The following is a 13,612-nucleotide window of genomic DNA, read 5'->3' as shown; positions in this document are numbered from 1 at the left end:
TTCACGGGGTTTGTTTCCCACCACTGGGCCTTGGGTCACATCTGTCACTGGCTTTAATTCTGACTTTCACCCCCGAGCTGTCAGATCAAAGCCCCCCTTTGGGGCCAGTCACCCAAGTACTTCACAGGTCTTTAAAAGACCATTTACTTGTTAATGAGGCTTTGTTGTATTTGACCTCTTAGCGCCCCTGCATCTCCACTCTGAGTATCGCTGGAATCGCCAGGCCCCCATAGAGCAGTAACCGGCGGTGTTTGCTGACAATCTTTAAAAAAAATGTTTTTAAAACACACAGGTATGATGTGTGCAAGGTCTGCGTGCTGCAAAGGAAGGCTTGCCGGGCCGCTGGCTGCCCGCGGGCCGTACTACGATTACCCGTGGTCTAGTCCAAACCAGCTCTGGGAGCCGTTAGCTCCCGCTCTGGCATGAAAATGGGCAAAGGATATGAGCGTATCCTCCCCTGGACTTTCCAGTTCCTCCCCTGGGAGGTCTTCTGAATCGTCCTAACTCTTTCCTAAGTGTACTTAAGGGCTTACCTGTGCTTGGGTCCCTAGATTCATCGTGGGACACGATTCAATTCAGACACCACTTCAACTTCTAGCGTCTGGGCACTCTGGGCTTCGTTTGAGGTTGACTTTCAGTCTGCTGCATCATCAGTGTCTGTGCACAACACAGTAACCTCCCAAGGCCTGTGGGCATCCAAGACACTTGAAGGAATCTCCCTTGAAGTGAAGGAGTCACTTCGCTGCATCTGCAGGCACCGCAACTAAGCTGACCGGTCTGCTGATCCTGAGCTCCTACGGACTCCGAAAAATTCAACAACACTGGTGGTGGTTCCCTATAGCTCTCGAGGCCTGACCTGACCTGACCTCTCACCAAGTTTGAGGCCAGTATCTCTCGTGGGAACCACAGGAACCCAACCCCTGTGCACCGCGTTGACTTGCTGTTGCAAAGGCCTGATGGCTTCCACCAAGATCTTCGGGGTCCAAGTAGCCCCAAACTCGAGCATCTCTAGTGACCAGAATCTTGTCCATACTGCATTGCTTGCACCGTGGTCTGAATCTTTTGGTGAGCTGCACAAGGTCCTCTTGTGACTCCAGTTCCTCTGACCTGTGGGTCCTGTTGAGGGTCACCTTTGTTTCTTTTGGGCTCCCCTTATTGCTCGGGGCTGCCCTGACTTCCCTGCTTGTGGTGAGGCCCCTGGACCTTGCTGGTCCCAACATTGCACCTTCTTCGACTTCCATGTTGTTTGCAGTTGCCAAGGCTTATTGGTACTTCCGACAGACAGCGACCCCTCAGCACTCGACATCTGATGTGGGACAGCTCGTGCACGACTCCTGGTCTTCCCCTGCTTCGCCTGGTCCTCACAGCTGCGGAGTCAAGGTCACCGTCGACTCTCCTGCAACACCCGACATCAGTGGGCATTCATCTTCCAGGTTTCCAGGTCACTCCTGAGTGACATAGACTCTGTCCCCTCCGCTTGCAGGTACTTCTCATCCTGAATCCACTTTCGGATTCCACCGGACACTTTCTCCTTCTCCAGCAGCAGCACTCTCCTGAAGTTCTCCATTGGGTTCGACAGCGGTTTCCGACACCACTTCACACCTATGCACCCGGCTTCCCTGGTGTAGGTAACGTGGGTACTAGGGTATCCACAGGTATGGTGGCTCTCCAACCTTCTGTCTTCCATGGGGTTTCTTCAGAGTCCACTGGGAAGGGTCCTTAATCTTTAAAAATTGCATCTGCGACTTACACGTTGATGTGTACGGAGAACGTGGTTGTGTTCCCACACTGCACACAATCTCTTTGGGGCTCCTAGTCTCTCCCCTTGGGTGGTTGCTTGGGTCCCCAGCACTTCTACAAAGCTCTGGACATTGTCTTGACACAAGTCGTGGTTGTTATAGCACTTTCTTAATATATGGTTTGCCCCCCCCCCCCTCTCCAACCGGGGTCCACTCTGTATTCTGTGCAATTTAGTTGATTTCTATGCAAAGTATTCTGTGCATTGTGCTCTCCTCAGGTACTACTTCTTGCTTGGCCTAAATGCCTTCAGCTTTGGAGGTCTTGATGGAAAGTGCTATTTATTCACTTTCTTGGACTTTTAGACTACAGAGTCCAAGATCCCGGAAGGACGGTTTACCTTCTACTCTGTTTCAGAATCTATGTGTGTGCTTTGATTCTATCATTGGCCCATTGCAAGTTTTGGTGAAGAAGGTTGAGGAAAGGGTCAGATACTGTGTGGCGCACACCTTGCATTTGTAGGCCAACTTAGCCCATGGGAGTGATCCCAATTTTGTCTTGGGGGCCGCTGTACACAATAGACATATGCCTTGTATTTTGTGCAGTCGGCCCTGTGCCCAGTACGCAATAAACATTGTGTGAGACATCTTAAAGGTAATATACACAGAATAAGATTTCAAAAATCTAAAGAGTACATAAACAGACAAAGTGTCAACCTGCATATAATACACATAACTTAAGTCTCATAACTGGGCAATAATTTGGTTGGAGTCTCACATATGGAACAGAGATTCATTCATTGGGTGCATGATTCACTTCTTGCAGCATACTTTCACTCACTGAGGTTGAGTTTTATGTCTTACTGCACTTATTGATGTGTGCCTCACACTGTAGTCTCACTCTTCTGGACAGGAGTCCTACAACTTAGTGTACAGTCTTAGTCACACCAAGGAAAAAACAACCTCCACAACTGCCAACATAATATCACAGATGCAGTATGCACGAAGGGTCAGGGACAACTTATGCAGAAGTGACAAAGGACTGACGAGGATTGTCAAGATGATGGGGGCACAGATTGGAAATCCACCACCTGGGCCACCACCACAGAATTGCAGCTAAGCCACGCAGTAAAGAACTGGGTAAGTCTATTCGGAGGATGTAAGGGGTTGATGACGAATGCAGAGGCAGGAGAATCAGGGGTCTCTGGGGTGCACAGTAGAGAACAACACAAAGCTACTGTCACTATATTGTGACCATGGTGTCCAGGAAGGGGCATGAAAAGCCTACTTGGGGAAGCTGCTCACAGATAAAGAGGTCAGGTAGTGGAGCAGAGAATAAACACCCTGCGACCGCAGACGCATCATGGTGGTGTGTATTAAAGAGCATAAACATGTCTATTTGGAGTTACCAGGGCAGCTAGGCATATGTAAGGAGAGGTGGGAAGGCAATATAGAATAAGAACCACCTATGGCCACCTACAAAATATAGCAGCCATGTCGTGGGAGGGAAAGTATGTGTAAGAGGTGAAAGGTGGTGGGTGTAGGTGAAAATAGGCTGGACAATTGTGGGCACCACAAAAACACATGTTGGGACTGCTGTCACAGTATGATAAGCCTAGTGTGCAAGAAGGGGCAGGAATAATCTGTGTGGACAGGCAGAGCTGTGCGGAACAGATGAGGAAATGCAGAAGATCAGGGACACAGGAAAATATGGAGTCAGCTGAAATAACAAACAACCATTGAAAATGCAATAGGTCTCGCCTTTGATTACGTTAAAGCCATTTGCTTCGCTAATGGTATTGTATTCTAGCTTTACGTTATTTAGTGTATATATGTGATATGTGCATATATTTGCTCTCCCCTTGCCCCTTTTGTCTGCCTTATGCTATTGTAATCCTCACTATATGAAATTAACACACATACTATTCTTCTATTCATTCACCTCCCAAATCTGAAACACTGCTCTTTTCCTACTAATGCTATGCTTTAAACTACTACACAGCTACAAAACAATTCTAACTACAACATATCCCAAATATACACTAAATAATGCAAAGCTAGAATACAATACCATTAGCAAAGCAAATGGCTTTAACTTAATCAAAGGCGAGACCTATTGCATTTTCAATGCTTGTTTAGAAAAGCCCTCACCCACATTATAGCGGCATGCTTCAACATTGGGCAGCTACAACATCTTCTTTACCATGGGGGTGTACAATAGGGGGCTAGAGTAGAGATTTTAGGAATTGGGTAAATGACTGAAACTGCCTAAAATCGATACCAAGTCTATTTGATTCATTATAGGGTTCCTTTTGGAAGGATTAAAAGCAGATTAAGATGGTCAATGGGCCATTATTACCTGACAATCTAGATGCCAACATGTTTCGGCCATACTCCTTCCGCCCTTACGGGTCGACAGCCTTCATCAGGACTAGAGATCCCTATACTGTCAGCGTAATTTACATCAGAAAAAATGTCCAAGTTAGTGTTGTCGAGAAACACACCCCGTTATTTGTCACAAAAATTTCATGATACTCTTGGTTCTGATGGGGTTCCTTGAGGTTTTCTCCAGGAATTGGGTCTAATTCTCCCAACCCGGGGAGACACAGGAGCATTGCCCTGTAGTCACACATTCATCAAGGGTATGATGCCGCTGTAACAGTCAGATGTTTCCCTTCGCCAATACCCACCGATGGTACAGGAGGTGTTGTAGCTGCCCATTGACGAAGCATGCCAGACAAATGTGGGCGAGGACATTTCTAAAAAACGAATATTGGATCCTATTTCAAGGTGGAAACCCTAGTAATACATTCTATCAACCTTTATGTGTTACCTGAGGCCTGATAATGATCTGCCTTATGAATGTTGCAGGGGACACTTTAGTATCCATCTAGGTGGTATATCTGCACAGTGGTGAGGTGTACTGTCTAATAAGGTGTGTTGAAAGTGTATTTTTTGTTGTTTAGAGAAAAGTGCTGGTGGGAGCGCATTGGTACCTAACTATGTAGAATGTCTGCATTGCTTGTTGTGTTTGTACTGAGCTCTGTCTAATGTGCTGTTCAGGAGGAAGTGTTAGCGTTGAGTATTGTTGGGACTCCAGGACAATCTTTGAGGCATATCTGAGCTGGGTAAACAAAAACTGAAAAAAAACAAGCAGAACCAATGACTCTCTTCCACTGATTATAGATGGCCACCAATCACAGCAAGCAACATTCAGTGACACACTCTGAAACTACCTGAATTTGTTTCAATGTTTCATTACACAAATATTGGGTGTCCACAATCAAGATTAGCCATCAACCTGCACCAAATACTGCCAATGATTCATTTCTCCTTACAATGTCCATCACTCAAGCAACAAGTGACAAATGGTAGGAGAAATGAGGTGAGCTATTCCTATCCACCCGCAGAGTTCCTTTGTCATTGCAGTGCAATTGGTTATCATTTCAATATGTTACCAAAACTTTTTCCGATCCTCAATATTTCTCTCCCGGATATAACTGCTCATCACCTAGAAATGCAGCAAATAATGTGCAACGGTGTATTTTTGATCCATTTATAGCATGGCCACATTTTCTAACTAACATATACAATTAAAAGAACATTTTCTCAGAGAGAGATTTGCCAAAAGTACATAGTACTTGCACAGTCCACACACAGTATGCATCCTAAAATAGCAATTTTTCATGAAAAAGTTTACATTACATGTCAGTTTATAAGCATGTGTGCAGTCCATTTGCAGTTTTCAAATGGCAAATCTCACAGAGAAGTATTTGAAACAAGCATTTACAATGCAATGGTCTCGGCATTGTTAAAGTTAGAGCTATTGGCATTGCTCATGACATTATTTTTGTTTTATGTTTTTGTTTTTAAAACATTTAAAGAAACAGCATTGTTATTTACAATGTCACTAGCTTAATCTCTCTCAAATGCGAGACCTATTGCATTTGCACCCACACACAAAGCCACCCACACACAGAGCCACCCACACAGAGCCACCTACACAGAGCTATTCACATAGAGCAACCCACACACAAATAGAGCCATCCACACAGAGCCACCTACACACACAGTTACCCACACACAGACAGCCACCCACGCATAGAGCCACCTACAAAAAAAGCCACCCACACAGAGCCACACACACATACACACACTCCCTGCTTGAACCTGCAGTTACACATTCATTCAGTGCCTGTGTTGGGCCTTGCTGAGCCTGTGTGGTTTGTGAGTTTCTGCCCAGGATCAACTGACCTCTATCCATGAAAGCGTGTCACAAACCCTACAACAATAGTATAGAACAAGGGGCGCAGAGGGGTGCCGGGGCGGAACTCCACTAGTTCCCTGTGATGAAGCATCATTCGGTGGGTTGGCAGTGGTTATTCCTAACGGGTCCGTGATGCGTGAGCACGGGACCAGGGCCTGTTCCTACTCCCGGCATGTCCCAGACTCTCTCCAGCTCACCTGTGGCTTGAACGGAAGGGAGTGAAGAGCGTAGAAGAGGCGGAATGGGGCAGTCTCTGGATGTACAAAGGTGGATACATGTGCTGAGATTTCGGATAATAAGGGCGCGAGGGCTGACCTGGCCCTGGCCCCGCAGCGCTCTTCTACCGTCCGTCCCGACCTGGAGTGCCCATCGTAGGGTGCAGTGGATGCTGGCTGGTGTTCCTTCCTTGGTCGGTGCCCAGTCATTACACAGGTGAAGTGTTTGGGGGAGCCCAACCCTGCCTGCAGCCACAGATGTGTGTGTGTGTTGGCCTCTGTGGGTATGAAGACAACAAGATTTAAATTAGGAACTGTCTACCGACTACAGCACAAGTGAGGGAAACCCTTCCAAAGGCAACACAGCCACTACCTGACGTAAAGGAGACAGAAGCACCACCAGCTCTACATTAAGCGATGCCCAAACTGATAAAGGAGCAGAACAGGTGCAAGAAGACAGGAAAACCATTCTGCGCGAAACTGAGTTGCAGAGATACTGATAAAAGCATCAGCATAAGACAGGGTGAGAATACCTCTGTTTGTCAACATCCATGCATAATAAGCACCTTCAACCCCTAGAGATATTACAGCCATTGACGGCAAACTGCAAGCATGAATATTCAACCCTCGAAAAAAAATCACACATGTTACTGGAACTGTAGGTTTACACTGTTGGTGATCTGTTGTACTTGTTTTATGTGTGAATGAAGCTTGCGCTACCCATTTGCACCTGTTCTGGGTCCGTGAAGCTCCACAAAACCTTTCACTATATAAGACCTAAAAACATGACCCAGTCACCTCATTTAGGGTCCCAAGCACGCCAGTCTGCGTGTTTTCGATAATCGAAGCTGTTTTAACGTTGAAGTGATCACCCCGCAGCACTCATTTCAATCCAATTTTCGAATTCCCTCCGAAACCCGCAACAGCGATGTCCCTTCTCTAAGGAACTCTCGGTCTAGGTTTTTGGGGGCTTCAATATATACCTTGCTGCGCTGGCCGCACTACACATGGATGAGGAAAAACCTCACAGACTAACTCCTTCCATTTCAGGGCTCATGTATGCTTAGCGCTGTGAAAACGCTGACAGTCATTCAGGCACTGACGTCTAAGTCACAAGGGGGAGCTCTAAGTGCACGAGTTGGGTCCGCTGTCAGAACGTCCGCAACACAACAAGAAACAGCTCAGATCGAGCCATACAATCACTATCGTAATCCTAAAACCTCAAAGGTAATGACTTCCGGGGCACTACAAGCAGACACTTCCGGACAAGCAGGCCAAGCATTTTATGCAAATTTGAGATCCTTTTTTACAGGCGTGTCATTCACTTTTGCAACCAATCATAGGTTTTATATGCGCTACAGCCGCTGCGTAGACACAGCGTAGATCCTCCCATAGCACGCTTTCCCGTTCAACCAGGTTTCGTTTTAACGTATGTTGATTTAAGGTTTTCTGAAGTACTTTTGAGTGTAATGAGGGACTGTTAAACTCTCCATACAAGTCAGGTAAGTCTTAAATTCGATATTGTAGGTCCTGGTGCCTGTAAGGGGCTGTTCTACTACAACTACCGCTGCAAACCCCGCAGGAAGTTTTCTGAAGTTCGGGACTCCAGAAGAGGGGAGCGGACTATGGGGGTGGGTGCGCCTGGTCTGGGAAGTGTACGGGAGCCCAAGTGGCACAATTTTGCACTCACACAAATGTTGTTAGTTTCCTTTGGGGTTTGTAATGCAGCAACTTCCACTTCGGGTTCGTCGTCGGGAATTGGGAGCCGAGGCTGCATCGCGCCTGCCTTCCTCCCGAGTGAACACGAGCACGTCCGTAAAAAAAAAGAAAATCGCCCACCAGTGAATAAGGGGCAGGCTTCAAAAAAGAGAAAGAATCGAAAAAACACGCCCCCGAATCCGAAAAGGACGGGGCTTGTTTGGAGAGACAAACCTCTTCTCCAATGGCTGGCCAGCATTTAAGAGGCCAGCCAATTGAGAAGAGGAGAGAAGAGGGGCGGGTTCAAGCCCCTCTTCTCCAAGTCATTAAATCTCACGAGCGAGACTGCGCAAGCGCAGCCTTCGCTAGCCGAGACCTAAAAAACGATAAAATAATCATATTTGAACCTGCTATGTGAACTCTGTATAACCTTTCTAATGTGCTGCACTTCTCACATCATGTACATTTGCAAGTGATGGAGGTGGGAAAACAGAGCTGCTTTACATTCCTTCGAGACTTAGCCTGAAGGCTGCTCTCCAAAGCTACCACTAGGATAGCTTTCAATAAAGGTTGTCTTTAACCTAATCATCAATAAGGGTTGTTTGGACTGGTACAAGGTGCCCACTTTAATTAGTGAAAGACACACAATTGATGGACGGAATGCAGAACAAATCAAAACATTCTCCCCCAGTCAAGAGATCTGGGTTAAATCCATCATTCTTTTGCTCACCATGCCACCCCAGTTTACACCTGGCCACATGCAAATAAGTCTTGACCCTGTGCCTCACGGGAACAGTCCAGCCTGAACTGCCAAGACAGGTCCTCCCTGGACCGGACACCTGCATCCTAGGACCGGTTTCAGGGTTTCACCCCTCTTCAGCCAGGATAGCTTGAATCCAGTGGCACAGTGAGCCCGGGACCTACGTCTAGGCATACCCGGCGCACTGAGGGCGAGAAAGCAAAAGACACACAATTGATGGACGGAATGCAGAACAAATCAAAACATTCTCCCCCAGTCAAGAGATCTGGGTTAAATCCATCATTCTTTTGCTCACCATGCCACCCCAGTTTAGTCCTGGCCACATGCAAATCAGTTTTGACCCTGTGCCTCACGGGATACAGTCCAGCCCGAACTTCCAAGCCAGGTCCTCCCTGGACCGGAAACATGCATCCTAGGACCGATTTTCGGGGTTTCACCCCTCTTCAGCCAGGATAGCTTGAATCCAGTGGCACAGTGAGCACAGGACCTACGTTTAGGCATACCCGGTGCACTAGGGCGAGAAAGCAAAAGACACACAATTGATGGACGGAATGCAGAACAAATCAAAACATTCTCCCCAATCAAGAGATCTGGGTTAAATCCATCATTCTTTTTCTCACCATGCCACCCCAGTTTAGACCTGGCCACATGCAAATCAGTTTTGACCCTGTGCCTCACGAAAACAGTCCAGCCCGAACTGCCAAGCCAGGTGAGCAAAAAAACGATGGATTTAGGCCCAGATCGCTGTACTGGGGTGAATGTATGACATTGTTCTGCATTCTGTCCATCAACTGTTGTTTAGATCTCGCCTGTGCCAGCACTTTACCGCTGCTCTGGCGAGAGCTTTAGTAAATGGGGGATTTGGAAGTGCAAACTAGTGCTTTCAGGCCTCCAAATACAGTGCATGTGCGCCGGGCGCGCGCACCATTTGGCAGCCTGCGTGATCATTTCGCGGCCGCTTTGATGTTCTCAGTGAGCTGCACGGCCACTGAGAACATCAAAGCGGCCGCGAAAGTGCTCACCATTTGCTAGCCTGCGTGCCTCTCTCCCCTACCCCCTCCCTTATCCCACTTCGTGCTTTTTTCACCCTGCTGACTGCTGCACCGCATCGCTGCTCCCCCCCCCCCCCCCCACTACCCGGGCGCCTCCCTAAACTTTCAGCATTAACAACAACACGGACGCCACGCTTAATATTTTGCAGGTGCACACTTTAAAAAAAAAAAAAATGTAATTACTATTAATGTGCATTTTTTTTTTTTTTACAGTACGTAACGCCGCATGTAATCACGGCTGACCGGGAAACTAAGCCAACAATGGCGGCCGCACGGCTCGTCCAACTCTATTTCAACATCTCTGCTTCTCGAGAATTCCTTTGTTTTCGTAAATAGCTCCTCGAGTCCCCACAGTTACATCTGGAAATTGTACTGCCTTCAGCGAATCAGCAGCAGAGTTGGACGGTAACACCAAATACACACTGCTCTCTACTGCGCTGGGGCACAGAGGCTGTACACACAGCATCCTTATATCACCCCCCAAGTGTAATGTGCTCGTTCATACTACGCCACTTCTCATCAGCAAGTGACGGCAGGAAGTCCTCCCGACTGGAAAGAGCTCGGACATTCACTTCATTGCCTGCATATTAGCACATCTACAAACGAAAGTGTAAATCGCCCCCATATTTAAACACAAACGTCAACCATACAACACCCTAAAATCAAACCCCATTCCTCCATTTCACTTTCGGTGCGCAACGACGCACAAGTCCAATTGAGACTTACCCTGCCTGTGTGGAGGCGGGGCGGGGGTGTTAACAGTCACGCTGCAGCTACATGTGGACTACGTCTGCAGAGGAAGCGAGCATCTGCACCCTTTGATGCGAAGTAAGATTGCCCACTGTTGCTTCCTGTGACTCGCCGGATGCGCTGCAGCAGGTATGAAAGCGTTGCTTGCACTCTGAAACGGGTGCCGTCTTCGGTATGCAGGCTGCGTGCTTGTACAGCTGCCACCTCTTGCATGCTGGCTTTATTGGTGAAGAATGCTTGCAGGCTTTCCGGAGTGTTGCGGTGGAAGCTTGCACACTGCCGCTAGGGTGCGCAGGAAGGTATAAGACACCAAGAAAAGCCAGTTTACGGAAGTTTTAGTGAGTCGCCTCATTATCCCAACAAGCATTGGCATAGCCAATAGGTCTTGCCTTTGGGACCTTATAAGTGTTTAGCCATGCAACAGTTGCATAACTAAATACTAATAAGGTCCCAAAAGCGAGACCTATTGGCTATGCCAATGCTTGTTTTGCATTTGTCACCCCGAGGGGGACGAGTATGCTCAGACGTGAGTCCCGTGCTCTCCATGCCGCTGGAATCAAGCTATCCTGGCTGAAGAGGGGTGAAACCCCGAAACCGGTCCTAGGATGCTTGGTTTCAGTCCAGGCAGGACCTGGCCTGGCAGTTCGGGCTGGACTGTTCCCATGAGGTACAGGGTCAAGACTGATTTGCATATGGCTGGGTTCAAACTGGAATGGCATGGTGAGCAAAAAAACGATGGATTTAGGCCCAGATCTCTGTACTGGGGTGAATGTATGACATTGTTCTGCATTCTGTCCATCAACTGTTGTGTTTGCACTTTAATTAGTGGACAGCATATACCAGGCCAACTTCTCACACCATAGATCTCATGTGTTGTAATATCTTGTGGGAAATTGATGTTGGGAGGTAGTAATGTTTTTTAAGTTTTTTGCATCGGTATTGACTTTTGTGGACCCCTGCTGAATAACTATTGAAAACTGGGGACTCAAACCCAAGTTTGTTTTCTACAATTTGAACCTCAAACAAATACAACTACAGAAACAAGTATGTTTCTACCAAACACACAGCTCATGAACTATTTTCTTTAATTCATATTTAAAAACATACAAAATTTGACTTTTTATTTTAAATGGAATGTTAGAGTATTTCAAAATGATGTTTCTATTTAAAAAAGACAAAGCAATATGCTAGACACTAGCATTTCACTTTGTCTTTTTTTTCTTCCTATAATGTCCTCACTTTTTGTCAGCTCATACTAGCATAGTGCTTCAATCGAGACCAACAACCCTCTCTATTCATGTTTGCTTTTCATGCACCGCTTACCAACTACATTTAGACCCTCCAATTTAAAATCCTTACACATTTGCTGAACATTTAAAACAAAATCAGTTTGCATTTTGCTTTTTAAGTGAGTATAGTTTATTTAACTGTTGTAAATAATTAATTTTTAAACAGTCATAGACCCCTCTGAGTAAGTGTCGCAGACCGCAGGTCAGGAACTGCTGTTTGTTAAACTGTTCATAACTCTTGGATTGGGAAAATAGAAATCACACCTCATGGCTTCACTGGAGTGGGCTCGCGTATGCCCTAATCTGACATGTGTGTCCCTTTCTCTTTAGTTTCCCCATCTTGTGTATGCTGCAGTGTCATCTTCAGCCCCAGTGAGGGCGCAGCTGGACTTCATTGGTTATAACAAGGTAAAAGTGTTTAGATTTCTTTTCGAGCGTTGGAGTGTATCATCATGTCTTTTGCTTGTCAATCACCAAAAATACATGACTGTGACCTGGCTTTAAATAAAGGGCACTTACAAAGTGTGAAGCTGTTACTTTTGTAAAATATATCACTGCATACTGGTAAAGGTGATCCGCTGAGGAACCCTAATTTGATAACGATGTGTGATGCAGAGGTGTGTGTAGTGTGGTAAACCTATGAGAGACACAATGTTAATTGCATACTGAGGGCTTGTGTAATCAGGTGTTCGAGGCATATGAGCTGCAGATCACACACTAAGGATAAGATCGCCATCTGGTGTTGGGCTCGGATGATTGCAGGTTGTTGTTGTCTTCGGAAGAAGTCTTTGGTCACGAGATAGGTGACTCCTCCTCTGGACAACAGTGCGCATGGGCATCCACTCCATCCTCAGATTTTTTTTTTCCGCCATTGGGTTCGGATGAACTTTTTTCCGCTCCAGCAGAAAACTTCTAGCAATCACAACAACTCTCCAAAATTTACAACTCGACGTCGAAATCCCATCGGACCGGCTCCGGACACGGCTGATGGAAAGGACACCCTTTAAAAAATGCCCCCAATGTGGAGCAAAGTTCCCCCACAGTGATCACCATGAGGTCTGTAATCTGTGCCTCTCGCCGGACCACAACGAATCCAGCTGTCCAGCCTGCGCTGCATTCCGTTCGAAGAAAACCATCCGGGACCAAAGAGCTCGACGCCATATCATGGCCAAACCGGCTCCAGAACCAGAGGACATCTTTGCCCAGGATGTCCCTGACGACGATTCCGAAGACCTCCAGATCGTGTCCGAGGCCGACGATTCTGATCCGGGGCAGCGTGTGAGTACCAGCTCCCCTACCCCAACCCCACCAAAAAAGACATTGGTCAAGGCTCTGCCAGCTGGGCCCAGTCGCGACCCAAAATCATCTTCAGAAGCCCCGCCCCTGGGCCCGGCTCCGAAGAAAAATAAGCCTGCAGGTGGCTCGGGCTCGAGCAAACCTCATATTATTGTGCCTACAATACCTTCGGCACCGAAGCAGGCTCCGACGCCGAAATCGGCACCAAAACGTCACTCGGCACCGACGTCTCCACCGGCACCGAAACGTTCTTCGGCACTAAAGTCTCCGCCGGGACCGAAAAGTTCTTCGGCACCAAAAACATCCTCGGTGTCGAAAAAAGTCCACAAAGAATCTGCCGATCTCACAAAATCAAGATCGGAACCCAAAAAGTCGGCGCCAAAGCCACCTTTGGACACTGAGGAACTTTTTCGCCCAGATCCAACGCAAAAAAGAATTTACATCAATCCTAAAACCGGACCTGTCACAGCTGTGCCATACAAGAAAAGGAAGCTGGACACAACACCTCCTCCAGCTCCTCTAAAGAAGAAGGACTGTGTCACTTTACCC

At 47.1% G+C, this 13,612-nt stretch overlaps 1 protein-coding gene across 2 annotated transcripts in view; it reads left to right on the top strand.

The window, feature by feature from the left end:
• LOC146798014 (thymus-specific serine protease-like) overlaps window positions 1-13,612 on the top strand; it is a 151,039-nt gene that overhangs the window by 35,485 nt on the left and 101,942 nt on the right. For both annotated transcript variants that reach the window (XR_014968588.1, XM_085625246.1), the window contains exon 6: window positions 12,098-12,175. Coding sequence is in view for 1 of the 2 variants with exons in the window: in XM_085625246.1 (XP_085481372.1) it covers window positions 12,098-12,175 (78 nt within the window). In the remaining variant the exon portion in view is untranslated. The remainder of the gene's footprint in view (window positions 1-12,097; window positions 12,176-13,612) is intronic.

The sequence above is a fragment of the Triturus cristatus genome, chromosome 9 (assembly GCF_964204655.1).
Source record: "Triturus cristatus chromosome 9, aTriCri1.1, whole genome shotgun sequence".
Taxonomy (NCBI): domain Eukaryota; kingdom Metazoa; phylum Chordata; class Amphibia; order Caudata; family Salamandridae; genus Triturus; species Triturus cristatus.
The sequence above is the reverse complement of the archived record's forward strand: the minus strand, read 5'-3'. Positions and strand labels throughout refer to the sequence as shown.